The sequence below is a fragment of the Euphorbia lathyris genome, chromosome 9 (genome assembly GCF_963576675.1).
Source record: "Euphorbia lathyris chromosome 9, ddEupLath1.1, whole genome shotgun sequence".
In the NCBI taxonomy this organism is placed as follows: Eukaryota; Viridiplantae; Streptophyta; class Magnoliopsida; order Malpighiales; family Euphorbiaceae; genus Euphorbia; species Euphorbia lathyris.
In genome coordinates, this window is record NC_088918.1 from 37,983,969 (window position 1) to 38,001,564 (window position 17,596).

At 35.3% G+C, this 17,596-nt stretch overlaps 2 protein-coding genes across 2 annotated transcripts; one reads left to right on the forward strand and one right to left on the reverse strand.

The window, feature by feature from the left end:
• Positions 1–3,501: 3,501 nt before the first annotated feature.
• On the forward strand, positions 3,502–6,005 carry LOC136206709 (8-hydroxygeraniol oxidoreductase-like). The gene is made up of 7 exons (XM_065997854.1): positions 3,502–3,675; positions 3,742–3,884; positions 3,982–4,019; positions 4,725–5,127; positions 5,200–5,436; positions 5,518–5,670; positions 5,757–6,005. The coding sequence occupies exons 1-7, from the start codon at positions 3,627–3,629 to the stop codon at positions 5,865–5,867; spliced, it is 1,134 nt and encodes a 377-aa protein (XP_065853926.1). The 5' UTR covers positions 3,502–3,626; the 3' UTR covers positions 5,868–6,005.
• Positions 6,006–6,140: 135 nt separating this feature from the next.
• LOC136206710 (uncharacterized) lies at positions 6,141–10,540 on the reverse strand. Its single transcript, XM_065997855.1, has 5 exons — positions 10,388–10,540; positions 9,149–9,284; positions 7,438–7,531; positions 6,646–6,726; positions 6,141–6,524 (listed from the first exon to the last, which is right to left on the reverse strand). The coding sequence occupies exons 1-5, from the start codon at positions 10,419–10,421 to the stop codon at positions 6,384–6,386; spliced, it is 486 nt and encodes a 161-aa protein (XP_065853927.1). The 5' UTR covers positions 10,422–10,540; the 3' UTR covers positions 6,141–6,383.
• Between the last annotated feature and the right edge of the window lie 7,056 nt (positions 10,541–17,596).

The following is a 17,596-nucleotide window of genomic DNA, read 5'->3' on the forward strand; positions in this document are numbered from 1 at the left end:
TTTTCTTCTATTATGCTGAGTCGTGTTCTACTCAGCTTATTCGGTCAGCTTCATCTGCAAGCATTAGCTCTGAAGAAAACTTTTCTTCTATTATACTGAGTTGTGTTCTACTCAGCTTCTCTGGCTCATGTTGACTTCGTTCTGTCTTACTTTTTATATTTATACTCAACATTGAACAAACACATTAGTACAATTAAATCAAAGCACTTAAATTTAATTGTCTTAATCATGAGATTAGCTTAGATAATTTTGTCAAATCAAAATCATGTGGAAAGGTGTTTCAACAGGCTCCTTTAAAGAGCCGATGAAAATGCTTCAACCATTTGCATCAGCCGACGGCCGATGCAAATGCATTTGCGTTGAGAGATTTTGCATCGCCTAAAAACCGATGCAAATGGTCTTTTTTCCACTAGTGTAATGGAATAGAGGTCATGAACTGTTTGGTTAACTCATTGGCCATTTGTCAAAGGACCTAATGGATCTGAGGAGCAGTTGCTCATATCAATATGATGCCACCTCTCAGAATAGTTGGGAAGAGATGACACCTGGCCGCATTAGTAGGATTGGTAGTTTCTAGAGCTCTTAAGCAATACTTAACATGAGTTGTAAGGTCACTGGCTCATCCTATTTCTCTAGATATGGCTTTTTGATTCTTTGAAGAAGTATCGCCTTCTAGAGGCATGTATAGAGTGGGGGAAGTAGTGTCTGTCACCTCCATCATCAAAGAACCTAGTGTCAAACCTCATAAAGTGTTATATATGTCTCTTTGGATGAGCTTCGGCATGGGTTCCTTTTCTTTGGGCTCTATGCTACTTATGGATGCCCTTCGGGGTTATGCATGTCGATCATTATGGCATATGGGAGATGATATTTTCTTTTCCTAGCTAGGTCGTTCAATGGAATCATATCTTTTCATTAGAGTTTTTACGGTGGTGAAGAGATTCTGAGTCACTCGAAGTCCTTCAGATCATGCGCTTGCACTCCAACGCAACAGGAGAAGGAGATAGTTCCTCGCGCTTTCCATCCGGATGAAGGGTTTTGCGTATTCTCCTCTTTTCCCATGCAAATGGTAGGAGGGTGATCATCCCCGAAGGGTTCCTTCTAGCTTCTCTCACCGTATGAATATGAGAATGACAAATATCGTTTTCTTTGGGATTTTGGAGTAGGTGGGCATGCATTTTTCGATCTCCCTCTCACACCACCCCTAACATACTTCAGAGATATATTTCTTCTTAGTAGGTGGCCAAGGTCCGTGTTCTTTCTAGTAGAATAAGCGGTGGAGTTCTGGCTTTTTCGTAGTCAGATGGGCTCTTCGATCGCAGCCAGTTTGTCCTTCAGCTCAACCATCGTATGGCTTGCTCATTGGTGGCTCGCTACACAGTGCCTATAATGTAGAAGAGTTGCTTGGTGATTCTGTCCATAACATCTGCAGGTTCAAGAGAACCTAAGGCAGTATCGATTCACCAATTGATCCCTGTTGTGATTTGGATGAAAGGCATGGGATCGTTGTTGGCCTCACGATGGAATTGTTTTATTGTTGTTGAGAAATGGTTGTTTTGTATTTCAATCCACGCTCATCACACCAATTTGATATCAAAGATTTTTTGAAGTAATACTTCGGTGATCGATGTGATCTTTCGGATGTCTGATATAAGATGGAAAGATATTGAGAGAGAGGTTGTTGAATGACAACCCCACTCTTATGTCTAAGGTAGTGATGTATAGACTGAAGTATTAAACAATTTGAGAGTAATTGTAGAGAATGTGAGTATGTACTTTGACTATGTGATATTTAGGCATATTAATAGGGAATTACCATCCTAGGAGTCATCGAAAGATAATTTAGACAAGTTGGATCTGAAGATCTTCCTATTGATTCACGTATGAGAGGAAAAGTGGGATCCCTATTGGCTCAGATGCTAAAGGAAATGGGTATACAATAGATGATCCTAACTCCTATATGAGGTAGTTGAGATCTTGCATGGTCTTGCTCACCATCGTAATAGAGGTAATGAACTGTTAGGTTAACTCATTGGCCATTTGTCAAATGACCTAATGGATCCGAGGAGTAGTTGCTCATATCAATATGATGCCACCTCTTTTAGAATAATTGGAAAGAGATGACACATGATTGCATCAGTAGCATTGGTAGTTTCTAGAGCTCTTAAGTAATTCTTAACATGGGTTGTGGGGTCACTGGCTTATCGTATTTCTCTAGATAGGGGTATTTGATTCCTTGAAGAAGTATCATCTTCTGGAGGCATGTACAAAGTGGAGGAGATAGTGTCTGTCACCTCCACCATTAAAGAACCTAGTGTCAAACCTCCTAAAGTGTTCTATATGTCTCTTCGAATGAGCTCTGATATGGATTCATTTTCTTTGGGCTCTATGCTACTAAAGGATGCCCTTCTGGGTTTTGTATGTCGATCATTATGGGATCTGGGAGTTGATATTTTCTTTCCCGACTAGGTCGTTCAATGGAATCAAATCTTTCCATTGGAGTTTTTACGATGGTGAAGAGATTCAAAGTCACTCAAAGTCCTTCAGAATTTTGGAGTAGGAGGGCATGTATTTTTGGGCCTCCCTCTCAATCCATCCCTAACATAATTTGGAGATATATTTCTTCTTACTGGGCGGCAAGGGTCTGTGTTCTTCTGGTAGAACAAGTGGTGGAGTTCTGGTTTTTTGGTAGTCAGATGGGCTCTTTGATCGCGGCCAGTTTGTCCTTCAGCTCAACCATCGGTGTGGCTTGCTTATTGGTGGCTTGCTACACAATGCCTATAGCGTAGAAGAGTTGCTTGGTGATTCTGTCCATAAAATCCGCAGGTTCAAGAGAACCTAGTGCAGTACCCTGGTGTGATTTGGATGAAAGGCGTGGGATCGTTTCTGGCCTCACGAAAAGGGTCAAGTTGTTGGGAGGAATAGTGATGGAATTGCTTTATTGCTGTTGAGAAATGGTTATTTTGTATTTCAATCCATGCTCACCGCACCAATTAGATATCAAAGATTCTTTGAAGTAATACTTTGTTGATCGATGTGATCTTTCGGATGCGTGATATAAGATAGATGTGATCTTTCGAATGCTTGATATAAGATAGAAAGATAGTTAGAGAGAGGTTGTTGGATGACAACCTAACTCCGATGTCTATGTTAGTGATGTATAGGATGAAGTATTAAACAATTGAGAGTAATTGCAGAGAATGTGAATATATACCTTAACTGTGTGATATTTAGACATATTTATACTACCGTCATATGAGTCATCGAAAGACAGTTTAGACAAGTTGGATCTGACCCATATTGAACTTCCTTGATTTTAGGTGAATCTGGTGGGATATAGTCTGGATAGGATGTGAAGATATTTCTATTGATTCACGTATGAGAGGAAAAGCGGTATCCCTGTTGGATCAGATGCTAAAGGAAATGGGTATAACAGATGATCCAAACTATTTGTCAAAATTATAAATTTACTGTAACATTGTGGTATTGTAGAAAATGTGTTGATAAGCAAACAGAAAAAAGGATGATAGGTAGGTAGCTATTGTCGTATACTTGTTTATAGATATAAACATGTGACTAGTAGAATCCAATGAATCAATCATCATAGTGAAGCTCTCTCCTCGGCCATGGAAAAGGAAAACAGCAGCAGCTCACAACAAGTCATAACATGCAAAGGTAAAATTTCTTAATATTTGTTGAGAAATTGAGTGAAATTTTACTAATAAATTAGGGATGTTGAAGGTGCTGTGGTTTGGGGAATTGGGGAGGCATTGAAGATTGAAGAGATACAAGTAGATCCACCTAAATCTGGTGAAGTTAGAGTGAAGATGCTATATGCTAGTATTTGTCACACTGATATCACACGTGTCAATGGATTTCCATTTGTGGGTCATAATTCCATCATTTTAATTACTTCCTTTTTTTTTTTTTTTAATGTTCCCTTGTTTCTAATCTGTTCTTTTTTTTTTGGTTTGTCATCAGCCAATATTTCCTCGAGTTATGGGACATGAAGGGGTCGGGTAAGCTCTCTCTTTCGTTGAAAAAGAGGTCCTTATCCTCACATCCCACCTTCTGGAAAAATACAAGACATTCATCATTGCTCACAAATACTGATTTTTTCTCATTTCCAATCCTACTCTCTCGCTCTTCTTTTCTTTCTTTTCTTAAAATTTTAGGTAAAATATATTTTAACTCCATCCCTCATGTTCAAACTTGTTCTATTAGTCCCTTCAATTTTACAATTAAACTATAAAGAAAATTTCTCATAAAAGAATATTGTAGAAATAAGAGACTAAGTGAATTTTAATTATTTATAAGTAGAAGAATGTAATATTTTTTTTATTGAGAAAGAAACCATGTATTTTATATTGTCAACAATAGAAGAAATTGGACTAACATCGTTTAAAATCGGCCTTCTTAAATGTAGATTCTTGGCTCCACTATTGCTAACATCATTAGTTGAATTTCCTATTTTACTAGTGGTATAAAACACAAGATTTATTTGGCAACAAAAAAAAATATTATATGCTTCTAGTTTTTTTTTTTTTTTTTTTTTTTTTTTTTTTTTTTTTTTTTTTTTTTTTTTTTTTTTTTTATATGCTTCTACTTATAAATGCATCAAACCACGTTTTTTTAGCTAAAATATATTAAGCCTTTTAACCCAATACATGTGCATCATAATTGAGAAATCACATAAAGAAAAATGTATTAATGTGCAAGTGAAGATTGGTGGAGAGCATTGGGGAGAAAGTAAAAGGAGTAAAAGAAGGAGATATCGTAATACCAACGTTTATAGCAGAATGTGAAGAATGTGAGAATTGCTTATCATCAGAGACCAATTTGTGCCTAAATCATCCCATAAATCGCAATGGTCTAATGCCAGATGGTACTTCAAGAATGTCAATTAAAGGGCAGAAATTGTACCACTTGTTTACTTGCTCAACATGGTGTGAGTACATGGTTATTCATTCCAATTATGTTGTCAAAGTTGACCCATCAATACCTCTTCCACATGCAAGTTTTATTTCTTGTGGCTTTACTACTGGGTTCGGTGCTGCTTGGAAGGAAGCTAAGGTTAAACAAGGCTCAACTGTGGCTGTTTTTGGCCTTGGTGCTGTTGGACTAGGGGTAGGCATGTCTGGTTTCATTTCATTTATAACCAATCTGTTTGGGTTGTTGTGTGATAAAATATAGTTGCAGGTTATAGAAGGAGCTCGAATGCAAGGAGCAGCTAAAATAATTGGTGTGGATATTAATGGAAGCAAGGAGGAAAAAGGAGCAATTTTTGGAATGAATAACTTTGTAAACCCAAATGAATTTGATAAACCCATTTCAGAGGTGGTCAAAGACTTGACTAATGGAATTGGAGTAGATTATAGCTTCGAGTGTTGTGGTGCTGCCCACTTACTCAATCAAGCTCTCCAAGCCACAAAGCTGGTATCCTTATCTTTTTCTATTCATCTTCAACTAGCAGTTAAAGCTATATAGATGCTGATGGCTGATGTTATGTTGTTGCAGGGTACAGGCAAAGTAATTGCGATAGGTTCAGGAAGAGAGCGCGTAATAGAAACTTTCCATTTATTGGCAGGCAGAAGTTTAAAGGGGTCTATTTTTGGAGGACTCAAAATTAAATCTGATCTTCCTATCATTCTGGAAAAATGCAAGAATAAGGTGATGCATAATATCTACCGATCCCACTGGTTACCTATTTTTTATGAATAAAACTAAATGTTTAGCAATGCTGTACCTTTGCACAGGAACTCCACCTGGATGATCTTTTGACACATGAAGTTGCATTCCAAGACATGGACAAGGCTTTTGAGCTATTGAAGCAACCTGATTGTGTCAAGGTGCTTATCAAGATTTGACCTCCAACTGCATTCCTGCCCTGGAGCTTATAAACAGAACGAGTCTATACTTTCCAATATTGTTAGCAAAATAAAGTTTGAATTCCAGGAGTCAAATTAACCCTTCATCCTTTTTTTTTCCATCTTCATCCTTCAAGTACCTGGAAGAAAAGACCTTTAAAAAGACTTGTACAGTGCATTTCTCTGGCAAATAACTTGGCTGCGCCTTATCAAATCCAAGTACTTTCTACATGAATTCGCAGATTTAAAATGCACGTTTGGCACAAAAGAACATATCGCCTTCACAATCCGATTAAAAGTACAATCCAATAACATTCAAGGAACCAGGGTATATAAACAATTTATAAAAGAAATTTGCCATTGGAGGAAACGAATCCATCCCAGTATACAATCTCAGATGCTGCGGTAAACAAGTAAAGTGTTGATTGCTGTGATTATATTAACCAATACATTTGTAATGTTCTGTGGTTTAAAACATAAAAAACGAAACCTCCAACTAGCAATCCTGTTCAAAGATTATATGGTGGCTTCCACCTCAGGATCAGTTTCAACAGGCACTGTGGGTGGTGAATTATTCCCACCTCTCAAACGTGAAGATACCTTGTCAATAGCATTGTTCAGTTGGCTGATTTTTGCATTTAGTGTCTGCCTTGTCTTCTGTTTTTCAGGAAAGTAAACAATCAAAAAAAAAAAAAAAAATTTGAACCTCTGTCACAGTTAATTCTACTAGCCAGCAAAAAATGTATCAAATGTAAATCGAAACAAAATTATGTACTACCTCTAAACCTTCATCATAATATATCGGTCGCTTTGCCCTGCGGAATCCGTATTCATCTTCATTAAGCAGGGATCTTCTGATCTGAAACAATTCATAACAAACAAATAAAATCAGCCTTTGCTGCACAACACAGCCTCTGTAGGGTTGCAGAAGATAGATAAACAATATAAACAAAGAAAAATATCAACGCGCAATGATACTACAAACAGGCATTCCGATTATTTATACATGAAAGAAGCTTTAGCTCATATGATAATGGCATTAAGATAATGCTTGTGCTCATCTGGAAATACAGGGGAAATATGTTGTGCATTGCAGGAATACATAGGATTCATAGTAAAGATATAGATTAATCACTCTAATCATGGCCAATGAAAGCCAGTTTATTTTTACCATAGTCAAAATGAAAATAACAAAAATTTTAAGGGTTGTCTAAAATGGATAATGATGCTATCAAACAACATTTCAGCATCAAGAAAATTTCATAGCAGTAAGATATTATAAGAGGCATCCAGTGCTTCATTCTGCACGATTCAGACACGTTTAAAGAATCACCGACATCAATTTGCACGATTCAGACATGCAAGGCTAGACGTGATGTGTTGGAGATAGTTGCTCTGTAAGTCAGTGTTGGAAGAGCTATTCTTTTAGAATGGCATTTAAATGAAGCTATTCTCTGCTTCAAACATCTAATTGGCTGTCAAGACATTTTGATTGTTTGACAGGACATTGAAGTAATAATTGACAAAAAGAAAATACATTTATATGGTTACAGAAAGATATCTAGATCACCTGCGGAGCAAATATATAAGCCAAAGTGCCACACACAGCGCCTCCTAAAAGAAAACCAGCAACAAAATCACCGCCGCCACCCCTACTGCCGTCACTGCATAAAACAGAGGATACGATAAGAAAAACCTCTAGAAACTAAACAAAAGAGGGCATACTTAGGGAGCAGAAATCAGTTTTCTTTCAAACTTCAAAACAACAAAACTTAGATGACAGAACCCTTTCAGAATCACTAAGGAACAGAGGAGCCCTTACAAATCAATATGGGTGACCCGCATGAATAATACACACAGTAAAACGTCAAAAAAGGTTCATCTGATGGCTGGAAACACAGGAACCAAGCAATAATAGAAATCACATGTCCTCACTGATGGCTGGAAAGACAACCTTTTATGCCATTAAAGGGCATCTCTAAAATTCAACTTAAAAGGTTCAAATGTAATATTATTCATTTCTCAATAATTGTTACCTATTATAAAAAGCAACCTTCCTGACCACAGATGTCCTAAACTCTTCCCTATCCTTGACCAATGTCACCATCAGCGAGTAAATTTGGCCAGCAACAGCCTTAGTCGAACACTGATCAAAACCTAGTTGTTTGCAATATTTACAAATTTAAAAGGGAGAAAAAAACAGATGATGCTATCAAAAAAGAGGAACAAGGAAGCATAAGATGGACTAGGAACATTAAGCTGCTTATTTCTTTTTCTCAATCATATGTGCAACTAAATATAAATTACAACTTGGTAAAAATTAACAAGCTTTGCGTCTATGTTTCTGTGCCTCTCAAAAGACAAATCTCATACAACTTTTCTCGAAAGATCCAATTCTTTTTTTTATTGAATTTCTTAATTTAATTGGAAATAATTAAAATGAAAGAATTGATTTTAAACTATACACATATTTGACGGATGTCAATTCAATTTGAATAACCATTATGAAATTCCAAAACACCAACTCTCTTTTTCTCCCTCATCATGATGCCCTTGGCAAAATCTTTTACACAATTCAATATACAAGACTCACATCAGATAATTCAGATGATGCAAATTTACCCATGAAGACGCGGATTAGGAGTTAGGACTTAACTTCAGGTTAGCATTAAGACCACCATCTAACATGAAAGGCAGTTTAAAACAGTATATCCTGGCTCTAACTCTAAGAAGACAAAAAAAGCATTTACGAATGAGAAATGAGAAAGCTTCCTTTTTTTGTTTAGATTATTGAAAGGGAATTATGGATACTGGTTTAAGAAAGATGGGAAGAGAGTTAGAAGAAAACTATTCCATATGGGTGGGTGAATAGAATTTGATGGCACAAAATTGAATGGGTACTATTCTGGCATATAATGGCTAAAAAAATGTGATATTGTTGCTTTATAAGATAGCTAACCTAAGCAAATAAACAGTTGATGGTTTACTTCTACGACCTTGCTTATATGTAAAAGACTTTCTTAGCTTACAAAAACAAGATACTATTTAGCATCAATGAACATCAAGGGTAGAAAATAACATATCTACCGTATATGCCTTCATGATTTATGTAAACCATCAAATAGAATTGAATTCTTTCATTTTGAAATATATTGCGAACAAAATAATTCAACAATTAAATAAAATATTACTGGAAATAAGTTCATTCTTGGTTATAATTTATTCCAAACAAAGGATATAGTTGTTTTATTTGTACTTCAAACCAAAAAAACGTATGATACCTATAATCTGCACGAACCAACAAATTGCGGTTGGTTCCCACCTTTGTTGACCTCCTTTGCACTGCCAGTTGTGGAGACTTTCGAAATGAATTGGACTTCGGGGACCAAAGATCATGTGTCTTCAAATTGGATCCACCTACAACCATAGACAAAAATTACTATACTCAATCAAAAAAATAAAAAAAACACTCAATGGTAGATTTCAAACTCAATTGTCTAAACCACACAAATACTAAGAGTAGAAGTGATTTTCAGCTCCAAAGACAAGAAACATGCACCAATGGCAATGTGTCCATGCTAACATCTAAGTAAAGCGTTTAAATAAAATGTCGACAAAACAGCAACTCCAACTGGTAGACATTTATCATTCAAAACCTTCAAATGTTCCTAGTGTCACACTCTTCAGCAATATTGCTGATAAGCCAAAAAGAAAAAGAAGAGAGGAGCAATATTCCAATATGTTATACAATTCGTAATTTTTATAACACCAGTGCCAAGCTACTTTCATCACCAATACGCAGAAATTAGACAAAAATAACATATGGTAATCCAAATTCTGAAGCTTCCACGACAATCACCAACTTTCATTTTGAAAAACAACATGCTTTCCTTTGTTCATAATTAGTCAACTAGAGCAAAGTATTAAATCAAATGATTATAAAATAGATAAGAAAAAATTATATATTAATTTTCTAAGTTGAGGTGCAAGGGGTCAAATTTCAAGATCAAATTTGGTTGAAGATGTTGATAAATCGAATTTCAAGAATCCATTTCAAGTCAATAAATCGAACAGGTCCAACATCAGTAGTTGTTAATCTCATTGAAGAAGTTCAAGTATTAGCTTTAAATAAGGAAGAGAGTAAATGCAACTACGATCATTTCCATTTTGAACAATTTAAACTCATCAAATCCTAGGACATCAATTATAAAGGGAAAATCATAAGAAACTACAAAAAGCAATTCAACACCAATTGTACAATCACAGTGCCCAACGGTGAACCCTAAAAGAGAAACCAATATCTAAAAAAATAAAGTTAAATTACACAATAGCATTGAAGAACAGATGTAGGAAAAAAAACAGTGAGTATTAATCAGGGGGTGAAGAACCACAGTTCCCCCGCAAGTAATTGAAAAAACCCTGTAATATATTATTGTGGAGTTCATGAGAAGGCAAAGGAATAGAAACAGAATTGGATGGAAAAGGAAGCATAAGGAGAAGGTAGATGATACTTATTATACCTGATATGGATACGGGAGCAAAAGTGGCGGCCATGATAGAACAGGAAAAGATCGATGTAGAACAAACTTAGTGAACTGAGTTTTAGAGAGGGAGAGAATTAACTAATTGTGTCAAAAATGGGGAAGATATTCATACTTGCTCTCCGTTTTCTGAATTTCCAATTGTACCCTTTCCTTTGGAAGCAATAACAGGAGGGTTACAGCCAATCATAATTTTCTGTACACGGTTAATTTCTTTTAAAGAAATGATAACTTAGCAAAAAAATTAAAAGGAAAAAATCTGCAGATTATTATATAAAAAATGGTAAAAAGTATACTTCATTAAACTAAATTAAATATGAAAGTGGTGTTTGTTTCAGTTTTTTGAAAGAGCGTTTAGTCGCTCCAAACAGCAGGAAATATAGTGTTTGGTTAGGTTTATATAATTGCAGCGTTTAATATTTTCTCTAAAGACTGCAACATTTTGTAACTTTTCACGAAAAGCTCACTTTTAGAGCTTTTAATAAACAGTTGTTTGTCATTACTTGATAATGATAAAATTATCATTCTTTTTTTTTGAATCAATAAAATTATCATTCTTATTTCCGTAAAATACGTTCCTTTCTTAACATTATGTCTATTTTTAAAACATAATTATCGAAAGAACAAGGTTTTGTTGCATTCAATAAACTTCTTTTAATTTTTATTTAAATTATTTTTATTAATTTGTATACTATATTTTTTATTTTATAATTTATTTGTTGATTAATTTAAAACATGTCCATATTAGACATTTTAAATACCAACGGCAATAGTTCAATATAATTTTACTAAACACTAATAATTAAACCGTGAACAGCAACAGCAAGCAAACGGCATACTGCAACCGCAAACGGCTAACAGCAACAGTTATTAGCTAACTATTGAACCAAATAGACCCAAAATGTTTAAATAAAATAAATTTGAACATCAGAAGTACCAAAATAATATTTGAATATGTAAAATTTGGAGAATATGCAACTCCCTATTTAAATACTTATTTTTCTGCCAAATAAGAAAATATTAATTTAAATATAGAGTAGCAAAAAACTGAGCATCATCCGTATGCGGTTAAATCATTTATAAAGTAATTTCAAAAAACATGAATAATAATTAGTCCGTTAATAACGAGGAATAGTAAAGGGGAAGAGGGGGTAGTATAGTAAAAGAACATTAAAAATGGCATAACGACGGAGTTGCAGTTAAGGCCGAAGCAATCATCGAGGCAGGCATAGGTTGATCCGCCCGCCAGGCCTTCATTTCTGTATAAAGAAAACAAAACCTCAATTTTATACGAGCTGATATCTTATGAATATACATTCCTCATGTGATACTTACGAAATCCAAACTAATATTTTAAAAAAAATATGGTGTTACCGTAATAAAATCGATTAATATGATTCTGTATGGGAGACCTCAATTCAAAAAGTCTCAAAAACCCCGATATAAAATCCACCAGTTACAGCAATCACGACTAATCCTGTAAATCACAGATCTAGTGGGTTTAAATGATATCAGACGTTAATATTCGGTAAAAACCTGCAAACCTAATATTGTGCATCATTGAACAGTAACACATCGATAGGCACCGTAAAGCTCAGGATTCCTTATCAGAATCTCCAACCTAGCCAAAATTCACTAAAGAATTAAAAACCTCCCCATGAGTAAATAGAAAACATGCATCATGATATTACAATAACATTTTGCACCATTACAAAGCTAGACTTGTACTTGTACACTTCGAATAACAAAGAAACCATTACAAAGATGAGTCAACAAAGGCTTCAATCTAACACGTGATCCAGATTTGGAATCACATCATCATCCATCAACTGTTGATACATGTCTTTCTAATCTTTTCACTCATTTGTATTATGTCCATTTTGATCATGGTACAAACAAGCATTCCCTTCATGAGTGATCGGATGATAATAATCAGGTGGAATATATTGAACCCCTGATGATAGAACTCTTTAAAAACTATGTTGTGTCGTCTCTCCGGATTGGCAAACATCGGTCCGTGAGGATCGCTAGGATAAGCATGATGACCGCTATGACACCCACTCAGCTTCACACCCACTGGGATCTTTGTTATCAAGGACTCCTCATCTCGAAGAAGCTTCTTCACCCAAGTTGGATACGACTACGATAAACCCCCAACACAGAGATCCAAAACATTTGTTCCTACTTGCAAAGCACTACATGACCCAGAATCCTTCTCCGTCGTGGACCAGCCACTGGGAACTGCCTCACAAGAATCAGTACAAAAGCCACCACCACATGCAGAAGCACGCGGTCCACGAATGACATGATTCTTCAGGCCATCGGGCAATCTAAATCCAAAACAATGTCTCTCGCCAACCCAATCCATTTCCTGCCTCTTCTGAGAGCCAATGATCTGGTATACATAAGGATGCGACATCTCGGAGATTGCTTTCTGCACCTTGATCACCTTGTCGATTCAATTATGCCCCTCAACAACATCCTAACCAGTCTAGATCATGTCTATTTTTCAAAACCAACAAGTTCCCTCAAAAAATATGCTAAGTTACCAGGCCAGGCAACTTAGTTTTATACTAAAAAGGCGACCAATAAAATCAAACAACAGTCTCATCCAACCTCCCCCATAAGTATGGCAGAGCCATATAAACATCATTACCCTCGAAGAACTCAAAGATCTTACACAAAGAATATAATCAAAAGATTCAAATGTCAAATCACATGCTTTTGATTCTCAAAAAACAGGCAAATACATATACAGCAATAGACTAAAATCTCAAATTACAGCTCAACTATAGAATCAATTTTTTCCTATTGAGAGCTAGCCACAGAGAAAGCAGAAAAGACAAACGTACAAATTCAAGGCAGACTCTTTACGAACTCCACGACCTTGCTCTAGGCCTCGACATCATAAATATCTATACTTAGTACCTCCTACTTTGGCATTGGAAAACCTACATTGTGCGTTGCTTTCATCATAAGAGCATGGTCTACCCACAATAACTTCATCTCCCGATCAGTGGCAAACGCCTTTAGATAATATCTGGATGTTATCATGACTTATGCCCTCAACCTCGTTCCAATCAACAACCATAGTAACCTTTAGCGTCGCGCAAAAGCTTTCCAACTCCAGCACACGTTCACAAAAGCAAGTAGATAGGCGTACTTTGGTGAAGAAAAATGAGGACACTTTGCAGATAGAATATAACTAGAAATTTTCTCCAAAAGTTTATACAACTTCAAAAATGGCACCTATTTATAGGAGCCAAGAGACAAGTCAAACGGTAACAAGACTGAACGGCCACAAGCTTGACATTTGTCCATAACATGGCCCCCAAACCATCCAAATGCAATAAATGCTTATTAGGTCATCGTTGCGTTAAGGCTCGATAAGTAACCTCTGAGCTTCCAAGCAGTTGGCATCCACTAATCGAAACATTCCGCTGAACTCTTTTAAAATTTCTTCAGCACTCCTCATCCACCTCACCTAGTCTGCTCCCTGACAACCTCACATGCAATGGTTCAGAACACTCAACCGAATGGGGGGAACTAATTGATGAGGCACATAGGCCAAACCAACTAATAGGGAACAAGACCCTACTAATAGAGGTCTGGCCTCTCTCTCTCTCTCTCTCTCTCTCTCTCTCTCTCTCTCTCTCTCTCTCTCTCTATTTATCTCTCTCTCTCTCTCTCTAGCTGCATTCTCTTTTATTTCGCCTGTCTAACTTGGGCGTCAGAGTGTTCTAATGGACCGTTCTCAGTACAGAAGGAGTCTTCAACAAGAAAGCAACCTCGGAAATCTCACATCTCCATTAAGTAATAACCATTAAAGAGAAATGCAAGAGATGAATTTGCACAAATGAATGTGGTTTTCAAAAGCCAACTCAAGTTTCTTACTATCTGGGCATTTCAATCTATAAAAACTAGCAAAAAAATTAGTTAACGTTGTTTACATACTACACAATGGTATATATCTAAATATAATAAACATCACATCACTTTAATTAACGAAGCAATATACCAATATATATCCACTTCTCTCACATTATCAGGATCAATAATCCCCAAAACCAACAAAAACCAACTATCTATATCATGTCAAAGTTACTGAATCGTGTAAAATTGAATGAGATTTGGTGAAATTGATGAGAAAAATACTAAAAAAAATCAATATATAAGGAGTTTGATATTGTTAAATGAAGAAAAAATATTAGAAGAGTGTAACTTTTTTTTAAGAACAGAAGAGTGTAATTTGAAATATGCATCTTGTGTTTTCAGCAAATTTTAACCAGTTTCAACCAATTTTTATCAACTTTACATGAGATTAAATTTGTATGAAATTAGTGTAAAACTGCATTTAAATATGTTAGAAACTCAAAATGTAATTTTAGAAAATATTGGAATTAATATTTTAGAATAATTTCAATCAATTGCAACCATTAATCACTTATAATTCTTAAAAATATAATATTATGTTTATATTAAACTGATTAGTATTTGATCAATCATCACTTATAATTATTGTGGAACTCAAATATATGTAATGCTAAAAAAAATTTACTAATTAATTAAAAAAGTGTTATGTTGATGTAGTAATTAATTATGTCTTATTAGTTGAATACTGATGGCTCCTGCCTTAGCAATGGCAGAATTGCTGCTGGAGGAGTTCTTCGGGATGCTGGTGGCAATTGGATGGCGGGGTTTACCCATAACTTGGGGACGGGCTCCTCCTTTTCTGCGGAGCTCTGGGGTATCTTGTCAGGTATTAAACTCGCCATTCGCATGGGTGTTAAAAAGCTCTCGGTGGAATCTGATAATCTGGAGGCTATTAACAGGATTTCAGATAGCCAGGCTGTTTGTCTGAAGAGCCAGAATCTCATCAAAGCTATTTTGAGGCTTCGTCCTGCCTTTGAGTATCTTAATTTCTCCCATATTTTTAGGGAGCAAAACCGCGTGGCGGATCGCTTAGCAGCTGCTGGGCATGGGAGAATGTTAGGTGTTTCTACCCTATCTGTTCCTCCTTCTTTTCTTTTGCCTTCTCTCCTAGAGGATAGGATTGGAGTCAGCCTTCCTAGACTGATCCCGGTGTAGGTTTTTTTGTTGGTTTTGTTTTTTTCCTTTCCTTTCTTACCAAAAAAAAAAAAAAAATTAATTATGTCTTATTAATTTTTTTTAGCTCACTCAATTAAATGTTTTTCTAAAACATAAACTATTTAGCCACTTTCATTTAATTCAATTAATTTCATGTAATTTGAGTCAATTTTATATACTTTCGTTCAGTTTTCACATAATATATTACATTTTTTTTTGGTAGGAAAATGAAAGAAAAAGACAAACAAAAACAAAAAACCTAACCCGGGATTAGCCTAGGGAAGCTAACCCCCACCACATCATCCAAAAGGAGAGAAGACAGGAATTCAGGAGGAGAAGAGAAAGTTGAAACTCCCAACATCCTCTCATGGCCCTCAGCCGCAAGATGGTCCGCCACCCGGTTCTGTTCTCTGAAAATATGGCTGAAAAGGATGGAGTCAAAGGACGAACAAACTCTTCTAATACCTTTGTTACGGCGAATTTCATTCAATTTCACCCAATTTAAATCAATTATTGTCCAATTTGTCCAATTTGAATCAATTTCACCCAAATCCTATCAACTTCAATCACTTTTAATACGATACTAGAAAATACCCCTTGCTTCGCTTTGGGAGAAAATAATTATATATTTTATTTGATTGATATGTTCTATGTTTGAGATATTTACTTTGAGAAAGAAAATTATTTCATGTAAGTGAGTAAGGTCATATATAGTAATAGGATGAGAATATGTTTCATGGTATTTATAAAGGTTACACAAATAAATGATAACCGTTAAGTATACAAGATAGTAAAACATATATTTTGTTATATGATAAAGCGATGTAATTGTAAAGGCCGCACACATCATTAATTATACATGATAATGTTGAGCATGGAAGATAATAAAACGTGGATATTTTTGTACAGTACGGTGTAGATCGGTGAGTGGTGGTGTTTTTTTTCCCGGTTGTTAGAGCTGTAGAAAAAAGAGAAAAGATTTGAATTGTGATGTAGTGGACAAACGATGTTGATTAACGTTTTTCGGTAATCAGTGGGTGCCAAAACCCCAAAAACTCTCGTGATCCTGTCCCTGAACACACGCTAATTCGAATCTTTTTTTTTAAAGTCACCAAGAACCTCTTAGCTCTTCATATTTTGATCCAATTTCTAATTTCACTGATTTACATCTGAAGTAATTGAGATTGATTTGGACAATTTCTAAACAAATTAGCAAATAGAAGGACTAATAAAGGAAAAGTCATTAAAAGGTGGGGGAAGTTAAACGATGCCGTTTTTGTATAAGTGGGTATAGAAAATGATAGAGAGAAATAAGTAGAATATGATAGGACAAAATGGGAAAGTTTTGATATACATTTATAAGGGTAAAACTGGAAATAATTGGACCATTTGTTATTAGGTAGGTAGAGGCATTTAAAATAATTGGAGGGCAAAAGTGTAAAGATATTTGAAAGGGTAACATTGGAAAACATTGAACCAAAAATTGAAATTGGCACGGTTCCTTGTTTTTCAGTTTTATATGTATATATAATATGTATGGATGCCTAATTAGTCTAAAAATGCATTTAAACCTAAACCATTCTTTCCTAACAGAAAATGCTCATTTTTACATCATCACCTAATATGTTTCTATTCTGTAGAATATTATATTCAGATTCTTGTAATTTATTTTCTCTAGTTCATGAAGGATTCTTCTGTTCTGCATGATGCTAATGACCTATTTTCCCTATCTATCTTCACAGCTCTTGCATAGACATGACCTATGTTCTCTATATTCACATGTTTGAATGTTTCATCCATGTATTCATCAACAAAGAAAGTTTATAGAAAAGCGGATGTTTAAATTGAGAGAAAAGAGGCATTCAGAGTAAAAGCAGCAGAGAAATATAGAATTTCTTGTAAATTACATCCATGTACATTGCAATTTACTCATTTTCGGTTTTACCACTAAACCTTAAAATTTAACATAAAAATTACTCAATTTTACACTTTCTAATATTATGACCACTAAACTTTAATTACCGCTTCAAAATAACCGTTGATGGCCTCAAAATATAAATGTCCAAGAATTAAATATAAAACAACATTTTTTATTTTCCA